The sequence below is a fragment of the Condylura cristata genome, unplaced genomic scaffold, assembly GCF_000260355.1.
Source record: "Condylura cristata isolate star-nosed mole 26May11 unplaced genomic scaffold, ConCri1.0 scaffold00019, whole genome shotgun sequence".
NCBI lineage: Eukaryota > Metazoa > Chordata > Mammalia > Eulipotyphla > Talpidae > Condylura > Condylura cristata.
In genome coordinates this window covers 12,377,288-12,392,822 of record NW_004567120.1, presented here as the reverse complement: position 1 = coordinate 12,392,822, position 15,535 = coordinate 12,377,288, and the positions used below count along the sequence as shown (strand labels likewise).

Here is a 15,535-nt window from a genome sequence, read left to right as displayed (position 1 = left end):
AAGTGGTTTCCTCAGTTTATGCAGAAATGGAACATTTTCCACAGGCCATTTGAGGTACTGTTGTACAGAAAAGATTCTGTTCAGCCCTATCTAAACCAAATCTCTTCTACCACATTAGTACCTTATAGCATTGTTTGCCAAAGACAATGGAGTATGTGTTTACTAATAATTAGAATATGTTTCATTAAGAATCTACTTCTTGCTTTTCAATTAATTTTATCTTATTTTATTACTCTTTTTCTTCACATCTACTTTTTCATTCTTAACTGACACCCCCAGTATTGAAGTGCATTCCTGATATCATGAAATGAAAACAACAGCAACAACCAAATGCATTAGGTGAATTCATTGGGAATTCTAAACTACAGCATATAAAGTGCCCCACTCAGAAAACAACACATGATGAACAAATTTAATATCTCTAATCTTTTGCCAGTTGTCCACACTTTTGCAAAACCAATTAATTACTGTCTTTTATAACTTTAGCTGTCATTTTCAGAGTGATAATCTCATCATAGCAGTTATTTAATTTCATCCTCAGGGAAATCTTCAGTGTATGTTATTTGCATTTAGAGAGGACATACCCAAGTCAGGACTGACTGGGTTATGCCATGGTGAGAGGCAATCCCCAAGTCTCAGTGGTTACCCTCGCTTCTTACATGCCCGTGGCAGGTGCATGTCCATCACAGGATGGTGGATTTTTGGCGTCTGACCAATTCGACTGGTCTACTTGAAGATCCAAACTAATAGAGCAGCCACCCTCTAAAAAATTGAAAATCGTGGCACCTGTGGAGAAGAGGCCCCAGGACGATAACAAACCAATAAGCTGTGTTCTGGCCTAGGAATAACAAGTCGTTCACAACTTATGAACCATAACTAGCCACATGTAGTGTACCACCAGACTAAAGATTCAAAAGAGGTACTCTGCCTTGTGCATGGAACAGGGAACAAACAGAAATACTTGGTAAACAGCACCATTAATTAAATTGGTTTCAAGAAAAAGTTAAGTAAAAATGCTACATGTTAGTGCTTTCCACATATTTTAAATGAAACCTTTGGCAAGCTGGGTCAGGAAAACTAGGAGGCACACAAGACACTTGAAAAAAAAAAGGTATTTCAGTGCACTTACAGTAAAAGTATAAAACATAAGCTAATATGATAACATGCTGGTCATTTGAAATATTATATTAAGTGCATAAGTCTAAAAAATCTAAAATATATATAGAAATGGACAAATCTGAGGAAAATAAACTTCGTACATTGAAAAAATTAAGATATGTTAAATAATATTGTTCTTGAGAGAAAATGCATAAGAAGACAAAATTACTGGTCACTTTTAATTATAGAAATGCAAAAAAATGCAAGTAATATAATAAATTAAACCCATCTGTGGTGAAACCAGGTAATACATCGTGACAAAGTCGTGTTTATCCCAGGCTTGCAGTGCTGGTTAAACATTAGGAGATCCATAATATAACTCAAGACACTAATAAGGTAAAGGAACAAAATAAAAACCATGGACAATTTTGACAGATTCCAGAAAAAAAAAAAAGTATGCAGTAACATTCAACAACCAGGCAAGGTTAAACCAGAGCAAAAGACACTCGTTGCTAATGGAATAAAAATATATTTCTATTGAATATTTTTGAGAACGAAAACTCCATACATAATAGTAAAACATTAAAAGCATTCATTTTATTTTTATTTTATTTTTTAGTGAACAAGTACTGATTCACAGCATTTTAGATATGTGGGTTCTGAGGTCTCCAAATGATTCTGTCTCACCACCTGCCCGCTAAGGCACTTCCGCCAGCCTGTTGAGCGCAGTCTGCCTGTACTCCAGACTCTTCATCCTCCCTTTAGAGTAACCTCAGTTTCGCAGTCAGATTTCAAGGGCTTGGTTTGGTTTACTATTGTCTGTGCCTTTATCTTGTTCTTTTATTCCACATATTAGTGAAATCATCCAGTATTTGTCTTTCTCTTATTCAGTTCCGTCCATGTTGTCTCAAAGGACAAATTTTCAGCTTTTTTTTTTAATGTGTTTTAATCATATTCAAATATTTCCTCTTAAAAAACTGTAGACAAAATCGCAAATTTAGGTGGTTCCAGCAAATTTGTTTTATGAAATGACTAGATTTCTTAAATAAATACAAAACTTTACATTTATGTTTTGAATATGAGAATTTAGTAATTATCACCAGGTATGCAAAGTACATACTATGCTATTTTTTTCAAAGGTATAGAATAAAATCTATTGAGTAACAATTTTAGAAAAAATACTCAGGCTGAAGTCAGTTCTTTATCACTAAATCAGATCAGAATTTATGATTGTTGGAAGTGTATTGTGGAACATTTAAAGCAAGGAGGAATCAAAGAATTTTAGAAATTAGGAAAAACCTAAGAAAGTACCTATCTAATTCTATTGCACAATTTTATAGGAGAGGATAGGAATGATGTAATTATTATAAAATATAAAAATAACAGCCTACTGCTTAATATGTATATTTAATATGCCACTGAAGCATACTGGTAATCTTCCTAAGCATAATTTAGTAATGAATTACATTTAGTACTATGATAAGTTGCTAGCTTTCATTTATTATGTATTTGTATAGACATTGGTATATGCTTTTTGATATCTTGAGGTACAATTCCTAAATGTAATGAAAGAAGATTTTATAAAATGATTTTCTGATGTGAACATTTTGATAATAACATATACCAAAGAACATGAATTAGTTGTTTTTTATATTTTTTATTTTTTAATTTATTTTTATATCATTCTTCATTTTGTGTCTTTTTCCATCTTGGTTTTAACCTCCATGGAGTTCTCACCACCAGTTCACCCATGTACCATCCCCATAGTCCAGTGCACCTTTCTCACCCTATTTTTGATCCCATTCCCCACTCCACCCCTGTAAAATGTCTCTAGTATATAGTGTGACCCCTTCTAGCTCCATTCATGCTGCTGCAAAAAAGCACGAGTTTATCTTTTTATTGCTGAGTAATATTCCATTGTGTATATGTACCAGTCATCTACTTAATTTCAGCTTTTCATATAACTGAGTAGTATTCATACACCACTTCTGAGTCTACTACCTGTTGTTGGACACTTAGGTTGTTTCCAGATCTCGAATGCTGAAAATAGTGCTGCAGTGACACAGGAGTAAATATATCTCTTTGAGTTAGTGCATTTGCATATTTTGGGTAAATACCTAGCAGTGGAACTGTTAGATCTTTTGTTAGATCTATTTTTAATATTTTGGGAAACCTGCACACTGTTTTCCATAGGGGTAGAAGAGTCTGCATTCCCAGCAACAGTGTGTAGGTTTTCCTTTTCCTCCACAGTCTTGCCAACACTTAGTGTTGATGGTGTTTTATAGATGCACATTCTCACATGTGCTGTTATCTCATTGTGGATTTGATTTTCATTTTTCTAATATGTAATGATGAGCATATTTTCATGTGCTTGTTGCTCATTTTTTGCCTTCTTTGAAGAGAATAGCATATCTGTTTATCTCTTCATTTTTTGTTGGGTTATTTGTTTTCTTTTTTTAAGTTGTATAAATTCTTTGTATATCTTGGATTTTATCCCCTTGTAAGATGTTTGGTGTGCAAATATTTTCTGGCATTCAGTGGTTTGTCTTTGCCTTTAAAAAAAAAAAGATTTATTTACTTATGCATATAGAACTGGGCCACACACCAGAGGCACAGGGGAGGTGAGAGGATTCACCAGAGGCAGAGTGGGGAGCAGAACAGGCAGATGATGAAGTACACCGCTGAGGGGAGCAGCAGGCGGGCCAGGAGAGATCCATGACACCATGTGGATCACATCTGGTGCCAGGGAATCTAGCTCGCACTGAAGTAGCTGTGGCTTGCTTGCAGTGCTGTGCTTCCACCCATTGTGCCACCAGGCAGAGCCTCCTGTCTTTGCATTTTAATGCCAATTTCTTTTGCTGTGTAGAAGATTTTTTAGTTTGATGTAATTCCGTTTGTATGGTTTTGTTTTTCTTCCATTGCCCTTTGAGTCAAGACCTCAAACACAACTGAAGCCAGTGCTTCATAGTGGTTTTCTTCTATACTCTAATGGAATTTTTCAAAGAAATTAATCAAACATTACTGAAATGTATATAAAAACCACAAAAGATCCTGAATAGCCAAAGCAATAATGACAAAAAAAAAAAATAGCAGAGGTATTATAGTCCCAGACTTCAAGCAACAATAAAAAGGTATTGAAATTAAAAAAAAAAGCATGGTATTAGAATAAAAATAGACACACAGACCAGGGGAATAGTATTGAGAGCCAAGAAAATCACTTCGTTTTAATAAGAGGTAAAGATGACATCAGAATCCCTTCTGTTCAGTGTCTTGCTGTAACTCAAAGGCATCACAGTAGCCAAAACTTAAAAATACACACATATATTCATAAACTAGTAAGTGTGTAACAGTGAAAGGAGACAAAACTGCGAGTGTAATCGCTTTTATTTCAAAGTCAAGAGAATCTGCTGAAAATTAGAATTACAGATTAATATTTTTTATTGGCTACAAGTTTAATATGTACAAAGTAATAGAGAAAAGTAGAGAGTAACATTTTCATTATGAATATTCCATTCATAATAGCAGTAACTTTTTGTTCATTGAACTATGGTTCATTTGGCAATATTTCAACACTTAAACATCCATTTTGGATTTGTTGTATTATAGATTAAAATACTAGAGAATATGCAATAGACTTTCTGCAGTTAGGGTCCCAAATGGGATCTCAGTGATCAAGCATGTGCACATGTGAGACATGGAAATAGAACTGGATAATTGGGAGCGACTTGAAGGATCAGCTACATGTGATGGGAGAAATCTCTAGGTTTTTGTCCCCCACCATCTTATATTCCATTGTCCCTTTCTCCCACTCCCCTGCCATGTAACGTTAGAAACTCCAATGCACTTAATAATGTCCACTAGTTTTGGTAAATATCTTACTTTGTTAACTCATATGCTATATAAATGCTCAGTATTTGTTTTTATCACTCTGACTGACTTTACTACACAGATTTTTCCCATACTTCCTCCGTTTTGCCAGAAGTGGTTGCATTTCATTTTTCCTTATGGCGAGTAGTGTTCCATAGTGTGTATATACCACATCTTCTTGATCTAATCATCTATTGACAGACATTTCTCCTGCTTCCATGTCCTAGTTATTGTTAATTGGTGTTGTTTTTTTTTAAGATTTATTTATTTATGCATACAAGAACTGGGGTACAGGCCAGAGGTGCAAGTGGAGTGAGAGGATTCACCAGAGACAGAGTGGGGAGCAAAACAGGCAGATTGAAGAAGTACACTGCTGAGGGGAGCAGCGGGAAGGGCAGGAAAAGTCTGCTGGGGCTGGAACTCATGCTACAGTACTAGGCTGGGCCTAGCTTGGTAATGCTGTGCTTTAACCCATTGTGCCACCAGTAATTGTTGTTTTAAGCATTGTAGAACTTACAGGTTTTTGCACTGATGGTTTTATGTCCTTTGGATGATGGGTAAGAGTAGGATTTCTGGGTCTTAAGATAGCCCCATTTTTAGTGTTTTGGGAGGAATCCAGATCATTTTCTTTGACAACTGTAACAGTTTACACTTTTACCACCAAGTTCCTTTTTCTATGCATCCACTCCAGACTTGGTTTTGGTGTGTTTTTTTTTTTTTTAATATGTGCCACTTTCACAGATGTTTGCATTCTTTTTAAAAAATATTTATTTATTTATGCATATAAAAACTGGGGTACAGGTCAGAAGTGGGGGGTGAGAGGATTCACCAGAGGCAGAGTGGGGAGCAGAACAGGCAGATCTACTGAAATACACTGCTAAGAGGAGCAATAGGTGAGACAGGAGATGTCTGCTGTGCCGTGTGGGTCAGCTCCCTGGCTGGGGATTGCTGCAGTGGCTGGGAAGAGCTTCACAGTGCTGCACTTTAACCTGTTGCACCACCAGGGAAGGCCCGAAGTTTGCATTCTTTGTGCAGATACCTAGCAGTGAAGTTTCTGTATCTTATGGTAGATGTATTTTTAACATTTTGAGAATTAACCAATAAAGGGTTAATATTCAAGGTATCTAAGAAAATGTACACAAGTCAACAGCAGGAAAACAACTCAATAAATGGGCTGTAGCTATGAATAGACAGTTCACCAGGGGGGATATCCAGAAGGCCTATGTATATGAAAAAAGATGTTCATTATCACTTCCAATAAGAAACATGTAGGTTAAACCACAACAAGATTGTTGTTATTACTTTTGCTTTATAGTAAAGTTTGAGATCAGGTAACATTGCACTTCTATTTCTTCCTTTCAGGATTGCTTTTGCTCTTTGAGGCCTTTTGTGGTTCCATACACATTTCAATATTATTTTTCATTTTCTTTGACAAAATTCAACCTCTTTGAAAAAAATTTCTTTGAAAGATATTATTGGTATTTTAATTATGATTGTGCTAAATTTGTATATTGCTTGAGACAAGATAATCTTTTTTATTGTTTCTCCCCATCTATGAATATAGGGTGTCCTTCTGTCTTCTTATGTCACTATGTCCTTTAATACTATCTTGTATTTCTTTTTGTATGTGTCATTCACACCCTTAGTTAGGTTAATTCTGAGGGATTTCATTCTTTTTAAAGCAATACAAAGGAGAGTTTTCTTCATTACTTTTTCATGTTCACTGCTTGTATATAAAAATGCTATGAATTTTTACATGTTAATTTTGTAACCTACCACTTTGTAGTATCCATGTGTTTCTTTTAGCTCTTCAGTAGTGTCAGGATTTTCTAAATATAACATTCTTCAAATAGTAATATTTTAAGTTCTTCTTTTCTGACATGGATTTTCCTTATTTACAGATAATTCTGGCCAAAGCCACTAATACTAAGTTAAATCATAGTAGTGACAGTGGACATCTTAGTTTTGTTCTTGATAGTAATGACAAATTTTTTTTATTTTTCACTATTAAGCATTATATTGGCTATCGGTGTATCATATATGGGCTTTGTTAAAGGAGGTTCCTCTTCTGCCAATGTTGTTTAGAGTTGTTTTTTTTTTTAAGATTTATTTATTTATGCATACGGAACTGGGGTACAGGCCAGAGGTGCAGGAGCGGTGAGAGGATTCACCGAAGACAGATTAGGGGGCAGAACAGGCCGACTGACATAGTACACTGTTGAGGGGAGCAGCAGGTGGGTCAGGAGAGATCTGCTGCGCCATGTGGGTCACCTCTGGGGTGGGGATCAAACTCATGTGGAAGTGGCTTTAGCTTCTTAGTGCTGCGCTTTAACCCGCTGTGCCACCAGGGAGGGTCCTGTTTAGAGTTTTTATCATCAATGAGTGTTGAATCTTTGAGAGAGAATTCTAAAAAGCTGCCCCATAAAACCTTGGGTCTAGCAAGATGGCAGCAGAGTGAAGATGCTGAGTTTATCTTTTTCACATTTTCATATCTAAATTGCAACACAGAAAAATCAATAATTCCTGAAAGGTAAACATACGACTACCGACTACTGTACATGTAGGAGCGACAGTCCCATAGAAACAAGTCTGAACAATTTTTAATTGAGCTGTGTTTACAATACAGGGCAGTGTTCCCATAAGAGTGAGGGATGACTGTCAAGAAGTATCCTCCTACAGATGCTCACTCAGGGGCACATTCCCCACATTGGGGATTTTGGAGACATGACAGCACTGGAAAAGGGTGTTCACAGAGTTGTCCAGAACATGCAGTGCAGTGCACTATTTCAGAACTATAGGAGGAGGGGGGCCAGAGTAATATTTATTTTAAGTTGGGGCTCTCAATATACAACAGTTGAAGCTCAAACTGGCAGGAAGAATGATTTCAGACCACCTGTCTCCACAAAGAAGAGGTTGTAAGTACACATATCATCAAATATTCTTAGAAAATTATCTCTTACACTTAAAAATATTCACATGCTTCTGGAAAACTGAAGGACTCAAATCCTGGACCTGCCCTGAAGCCTGAGTTGTGCTCCACTAGCTACCTGAACCTCCCCACTGGGGATGCTCTGTCATCCTGGCCCACCCTTGGGTATTGTTCCATTATCTTTTTGTACAAAGAATTCTGTTAGTTTCTTATGTTAAAAAAAAAAACTATTCACACACACACATATTTAAAGTCTTTAAAAACTATGTTAAGGCAAGGGAGAAAACTCAGCTATCATTATACACTAGGACCCAATTGTGTGGCAGTGCATTTATTAACATATTTGGAATATGTGTATTTTAAATTTCATTATAAGCACATAAAATGCAAAATACTGACATGTACCATGCACCCCCATGTGCAAACACATATGTTGAATGCACACACATACATGCACGCACACACATTTCATTTCCTCTGAGAAGGGACAGTATTTATAGTCTTATCACAACGCTGATGTCTGCAGGATGCCTTCAGATCCAGGACTTTAACCTACACATAGCAGATACCTAGGAAACTGCTGGATTCAAGGAAAGCCTCTCTGTTTTTTTGTCACCACTCCTTATCCCCTCTTCTTAAGATCAGAAGAGCTGTGATTTTCATGTAACAACAAGAGGAACTTAACTCGTTTGACTGTACACTAAGTGAGAAATACAAATTTTGCAAGAGAAAAATTCAATGCATGCTAGTTTTACAAGCAGGTTGTGAAAATGATTCTGTAGCTTTGTTCCTGGAATAAATAGATGGGGTAGATATGGTTGAGATGTTTGGATTCTCAAAAGGGGGTTGGTCTGTGATCTCCAATTTACATGAGAAATATTTCTAAGTGTCAATGAAACCTCTACTCCACAGCAGACACTGCTGGCCACATATGACTTCCAGCTGCAAACCCTGTGATCAAACCAATTTCTCCATCTAGTGCAAGGCAAACAGCGCTCCACTTCTGTCCAGACATGTGGTCCTATCGAAGCAGGAGTCCCTAGCTCCTGTTCACAAAACATCAGCCCTGGTCTGCTCCCAGAAATGTTGAACCTGAAAGCTCACCTATACAGGACAGCCAATGTAGTAGCTGAAGAAACACTTGCGATGTGGCAGCAGATCAACAGGTGATTCACATGGCTAAGGAACCCTGGGAAATGGAAGGCGCTCCTGTGAGACCAGCACCTGTGATCTGAATAGGGACCATACCCACGGTGCAGGGACAGTGATGAGAGGCTTCACCAGCAACAGAGTGGGGACTAGAACAGGCAGATTGTCAAAGTACACTGCTGAGGGGGGCAGCGGTCGAGGCAGGAGAGTCAGGACACCATGTGGATCACCTCCTGGACCTCCCTGGCCTGGGGTAGAACTAGTGCTGAAGTGGCTCCAGCTAAAGTGGCTGCACTTCACAGTGCTGTGCTTTAACCGTTTCACCACCAGAGAGGGCCCTTCATTGATTATCTGTGAAGAGGTTCAAAAAAAAACCCTGGTGAGTCTGCCCAACACTGAACAAAGGTTGGTTACTGCTGGGCAAGTAGGGAGTTACAGGATTTTCTCACTATTTGAAGTAAGGAATTCTTAAAATCATTTCATAAGCCAAATGATATAGGGGAAAGAAGCAATTGCCATTATTCTACAAACAACCTACTAAATCATACCAATAACATACAAAACCTAAAATAATACTAATGTATAATAAAAGCAGGAATATGATCAATACACAGCCTGTCAAAATGAGTTCCAGGGGAAAAGCTTGCAGATATCATTGTTGATATGCTGCCTGAGAATGGTTACTGCAAAACAAGCACTGGACATTATTTATGATCTTTGTAGAATTAGAGAAAAGTCTTTTTAGTTTTCTTTTGTTTATGAAATCAGGGGCTAATAAGAGACAAAGAGAGGCATTACATAATGAAAAAGGCTCATTGCCAGAACAAAGGTATCCACCCTAAATGTGTATGTACCAAAAAACAGTTTCAAAGCATAGGTAGCAAAGTCTGAAAAAGCTAAACAGAAAAACGCCCACATCTGTAATTGTAGCTGAGACCTTGAATGTAAGCCTTCCTAGCAACGATGTAATTATCATAGAAAACACAAGCACGACACAGATCTGAATAACACAACAAATGAATAGCATGTACATGAAAAGAAAGGAACATGCCGCCTACAACAGCAGAATACACATTATTTGTTCAAGTGTCTATGTAATACTCACCAAGATAGACCATCTTCTGGACCACCAAACACATCTCAGTACATTTGAAGAGAACTGAAATCACACAAAATAGGTTGTTCTCTGGTCATAACTGAGTAAAATTATTAGTCTGTATAAGAAAGATTTTTTTAAAAAATGAATCCTTAACTACTTAGAACTGGTTGTTGACATTTCTCTACTATTTGTCCTTCAGTCCCTTCATAGAAAGAACTGAGGTTAGGAAGAGCAGGAGGCATTTCATTCGCACAAAAAGAAAGCTTTGGATATTTCAGACAGAATATTGTTAACAGCAAGACTGGAGGGAGTCTTGTCAGAGACTGTTTGTTCCTGATCACAGATTATTGGGGGGGCAGACAGGCAGGGTCTCAAGGAAGGGGTGGCATAGGCCAGCGGAAATTCCTAGAAAAGAAGGGAAAAAAGGGGAGCGGGCGCAAGGAAGACACGGGAACGGGAGTGGGGTGCAAGTCTTCCTGCTCTGCCTTCAGCAGAGGTTTATTTTATACATTTCAAGCAGGCAGAGGGATGTCATTAGCATATGAAATGGGCTGAGATCACAATCACCTTTTTTCTAATAGCCTGGAGTCGTTTTGACCTTTAGTTGAGATTATAACATTTTTAAAATTAATCTATCAAGGTAAAACCAGGTACATAGATTCACAAAGTTTAAGACTAATATTACCATATTTATCACAGTGAAGATTAACCAAAATAAAGTCCCTTAAACCTTATCTATTAATTAACGGCTTTCATTCTCATAGAGACATCCTAGGGGGTAAAGTAAAGTGAGGGCAGGAAGAGGAAATTTCTTGCAAATCAAATTACAGTAAAGTTCTTTGAAACACTTATTAGAAAGTTTAAGTGAGTTTCCTTGAAGTCTAGACCTAGAAAACCTGATTAGCTCTGAATAGGCAACTTGGGTGAATTTCCTTATCTAAAGACTAGATAGTAGAAAGCTTGAGTTGTTATTTAGAAACTGAATAGAAGGCTAGGTGAGACAGTAGAGTGATAAGGTTTGGGTTTTCCTCCATAGGCAGTGAGAGACTTTGCAGTAATAACCATTTGCTTTTATTAATCAGCCAGTTGTTTAATGACTTGACTTCAAGAGGAATTTCTCACCCTGGTGCAGTGCTTGCTTGTCAGAGCCAGGTAGCACTTTATGAGGCTGAGACAATCCAATTGTAAACTGAAGGTTGCTCAGAATATTTTGATATTACGATTATACAAAAAAAAGGAGGTCATAACATAAGTTAGCATGGAAAGTCTGATTTTTCAGAGCATTTCCCCTCCATCCGTACTGTGTCTGTCGACAGAGGTTGCATAGCTTGTGTCAGAGTCTGCTTAAAAGATGATTACACCGGGCCCTCCCTGGTGGCGCAGCAGGTTAAAGCACAGCACAAAGAAGCTTAAGCCACTTCCACATGAGCTCGATCCCCGCCTGCCCCGGAGGAGATCCACATGGTGAGGCAGACCTCTCCTGACCCGCCCGCTGCTCCCCTCAGCAGTGTACTTCGTCGATCTTCCTGTTCTGCTCCCTGCTCTGTCTCTGGTGAATCCTCTCACCCTCCACATCTCTGGGCTGTACCACAGTTCGGTATGAATAAATAAATAAATCTTTAAAAAAAAAAAAAAAGAAGGAAAATAAAAAAAAAAATGATTACATCATTTCTACCTGACTTTAAAGCTTGCAGTAAAATGGCAAATAATTACAATGTGCAGATTGTTAGCTAAAGTACTGTTGCTGATTGGATCTGGGAAGCTTGGATATGTTGCCTTCCAGGTATTGACACCTGCAGTTGCTAAAGAGACCTGAGGACTCAAATGCCTTCCTAGTCTAATAGTCAAGCACCTCCTTTCTTTATAAAACACTATTCCATATTTTAAAGAGTTTCAACAGTTTTTTCCTCTTCTTCATTATACTCTTCCTCCAAACTTTTTCCCCTGAGAGTGGTATTTCTCAGATAAACCTCTCCTATCTTTTTTTTTTTTTTTAAGATTTATTTACTTGTGCATCCAGAGTTGGGGTACAGGCCAGAGGTGCAGGGTGGTGAGAGGATTCACCAGAGGCAGAGTGGGGAGCAGAAAAGGATGACTGATGAAATATACTGCTGAGGGGAGCAGAGGGTGGGTCAGGAAAGGTCTGCAGTGCCTTGTGGGTCACCTCCAGAGCAGGGAATCAAACTCATGCTGAAGTGGCTTTAGCTTCTCTGTGCTGTGCTTTAACTTGCTGCACCACCAGGGAAGGCCCTAAACCTTTCCTATCTTAACAGGCAGATACTATTCCTTTTGGGAAGGTTGACACTTTGCTTGCACTACTACAGTGTTAGCTTTAGGGATGGTACTTCGTGAATCACTGATATGTCTTCAAACTTAATTTTTGTGCCTCTTTTCAGAATACAATTATGATAGTAACTCACCTCAAGGAAGAAAAGGAGATTGCAGCTCTTTCGAAGATATCTGTGATAAGGGTGACGCTTACTATGAATTCAGTGAAGGCAGTGCTCAGCCCTCACACTTCCATGAAGAGAACGGAAATGGGGAAATGAGAGACGACCAGGAGGACTCGGAAGAAAATGGGTAAGTGGTCAGGCAGCCTGGTTTGCGTGTAGCAGCTCCTGGGACTATACAACAACTGTATTCTCATGGTTTTCTTTTTCTTCTCTCACTGAAAAACTGAAGGAAGCAAGAGGTGAATTAGGACTGAGCGATCCCAATACTAGTCAAGGTGTCAGGTGAGGCAATGGTATGTAGAAGACACTCCTAGCACTTATGTGCTCCCTGCTTCTCTCCCCTTCCCTGCAGCACTGCCTACAACCTCCATGTCAACAAGAAGAGAGTGAAATGGCAAAGTGAAGGCCGCATCCATATTACTGTGTGGAGAGAGAGAAAACATGAGGAAAAAGAAAAGAAAGAGAAAACACCTGAAAGAACTCTGGGAAACTGGTTCCGGATCACAGTGGGTGTCCTGGAAAACATGCTGTATGCAGGAGAGAGGCTCAGGGACAGCTGTGCTGGTCTACTACAGAAACCTCGCTGCTCTGCTGGGACAGTTTATACTCTCTTCCTCATATTCAAGGAGTTGATATTCTTAGCTCAGGGCAAATTCAGAGAAGACACATAAAGGGAACCGCTGAGTGTAGGGAGGATGGGGAGGTTATCTAAAGGCACTGCTGGAAACCACTTCCAGGAGGTGGTGCAGCTGCAGACCTGATGTCTCAGTTTACCTCTAGCCTCAGTTTACCTCCACCTAAGTGTGGCTGACGTGGGTTGGATCTTTTGAGACAGTCTTTGATATGCAAGTGGCTCTTACTAGCTATGATCATGTGGAACTGTGTAAAAGGAAGCTAATATGATTCAATTATTTGGGGAGATGTTTGAATGGAGAGAAAGGGGGTAGAAGGAATCTTTATTAGGCACAGAAATAAGAAATCAAGCCCATGGGTCCATGTTTAGAAGCCCTTTACAGCTCAGCAATGGGTCAGAATAGGACTCATGTTGGCTCTGTTCTCTGGCTTATGTTCCATGTTCACTCTCCTCTTTCTCAATCCCTTTTACTTTCAGATACTTAATGGGATAAAGTATGAGAAAGCTTGGCTAATGAATTCACTCCAGACCTATTGCAGTGTCCCCTTCATTCCAGTGGATGTAAGAGAAGATGGTGAAGGCAGATGAGTGGGGACAGGGAAGGGGGTGGGGAGGGGAGTAGCCTGAACAGGAAATTTCTGCATCCCAAAATGATTGTTGTACCCCCTCCTGCAGTTCCATTATGTGAAAAACTGGGCTCGGTTCTTTGTCCAGGATGCCAGCGCTGCCTGTGCGCTGAGGGATGTGAGCAATAAGATTTATGATGATGAGAACCAAAAGGTGTGTGTCTAGACATTACCGGTACAAAGTGCTGGGGTAGGAAGAATTGCCAGTGGTTGATCACCCTGCCCCAATACCCCAATATGTATCTTGTCATTCCCCCAGATATATATTGTTGTCAATAAGTCTGCTGAACCCTACTCTGTGCAGAATATGTTGGATCCAGAAAAAATGCAGAAGCTAGAGGTAACACAGACTCGGGGCATGTTCCCTGCCCACCCATACCCCCAGCCACGTCTTCTGCCCCAGCCTGCACTTTCCTGTATCCACCACAGACTCAGAGTGTCCCTCTTCACCTCTCCCCTCAGCTGACCATGAAGAAGCGATACATTGTCTCCAAGCAAGCTCTTGACCTGCACAGGCTCCGCTTTGACCCAGGTATGAACATCTGGCAGCAGTCATTCCAGGGCAGGTCAGCATGGAGCTAACTCACTGAGAGGGAGATTTTGGAATGGTAACATGAGAAGGGGTTGCAGCTAGCCCTGGAACCCTCTCACAGTCTTGATTCCCTGCCCACTTCTTTAGACTTGGTGGCCTGTGATATCGATATAATTCTGAATCGAAGAAACTGCATGGCCGCCACCCTGCAGATCATCGAGAAGAACTTCCCCCAGGTGAGACCTCATGCCCAGTGCTGACCTATGGTAGGAGGTGAAACAGATGGGGGCGGGGAGGGGGAAGGAGCAGGGCAGTAAGGGGCATGTGGAGGGCAGAGTTGTCTCCAGGACCCCAGATAATAGGAACTGAGGCTCAAACTCTTCTTCCCCACAAGCTCTTGTCACTGAACCTGTGCAGCAACAAGTTATACCGGCTGGACGGTCTGTGCGACATTGTGCAGATGGTCCCCACAATCAAGATCCTGAAGCTCTCCAGAAATATGGTGAGAACAGGGAGTCAAAGCAAAGTTTCCTCGGGGAGGGGTAGTGTTTTCAGAGTGATGACAGGAGTCAGCCATGTGACCATGGAGGAAGTTGGGATTTGGGCACAGCAGCCCAGATGACTCATAACACATTTTCCAATTTCCTCCCATATTTCTCAGCTGAGATTGACATGGGAAGTGAGCAAGATGAAAGGGCTGAAACTTGAAGAACTTTGGCTGGATGGGAACCCTTTGTGTGACACTTTCCCAGACCAGTCCACCTATGTGAGGTCAGTGGGAACCCCCAGATACCCTACCTGGGGACTTTCACCTGGGAACCTCAGCTACCCTGGACAGTGCTTCTCTGCAGTTCTGGGAGAAGCACAAATCCATCTCTCTCCTCTCCCACCGGGTCCCTCACCTGTGCTCAGAGGCCTCCTCTGCTTCCTCCGAGCTGCTGGCGGTTCTCCTAGCCTGGGGCCTGGCTGAGTCTGCATCCAGCCTCCTCCAGTGCACCCTGCCAAGCGCGTGCCCCAGGAAGCAGGGCTTCCCCTCCTCACCAGCCCCCAGTCATCAGCCTTGAGCCCAATGTGGTGCCCCAGACTAAGAAGGGTCATCTGGCCCAGGCCTGGTGCTGAGAGAGGCCTTCTTGCCTTGTGCTGGGACC

At 40.2% G+C, this 15,535-nt stretch overlaps 1 protein-coding gene across 1 annotated transcript in view; it reads left to right on the top strand.

Annotated features, from left to right (window-relative positions):
* LOC101624419 (nuclear RNA export factor 2-like) overlaps positions 1-15,535 on the top strand; it is a 34,998-nt gene that overhangs the window by 13,112 nt on the left and 6,351 nt on the right. The window contains exons 11-19 of the mRNA XM_004685895.1: positions 12,539-12,722; positions 12,948-13,101; positions 13,707-13,790; positions 13,905-14,015; positions 14,115-14,195; positions 14,318-14,387; positions 14,535-14,623; positions 14,782-14,889; positions 15,049-15,158. Of these exons, the coding sequence (XP_004685952.1) occupies positions 12,539-12,722; positions 12,948-13,101; positions 13,707-13,790; positions 13,905-14,015; positions 14,115-14,195; positions 14,318-14,387; positions 14,535-14,623; positions 14,782-14,889; positions 15,049-15,158 (991 nt within the window). The remainder of the gene's footprint in view (positions 1-12,538; positions 12,723-12,947; positions 13,102-13,706; positions 13,791-13,904; positions 14,016-14,114; positions 14,196-14,317; positions 14,388-14,534; positions 14,624-14,781; positions 14,890-15,048; positions 15,159-15,535) is intronic.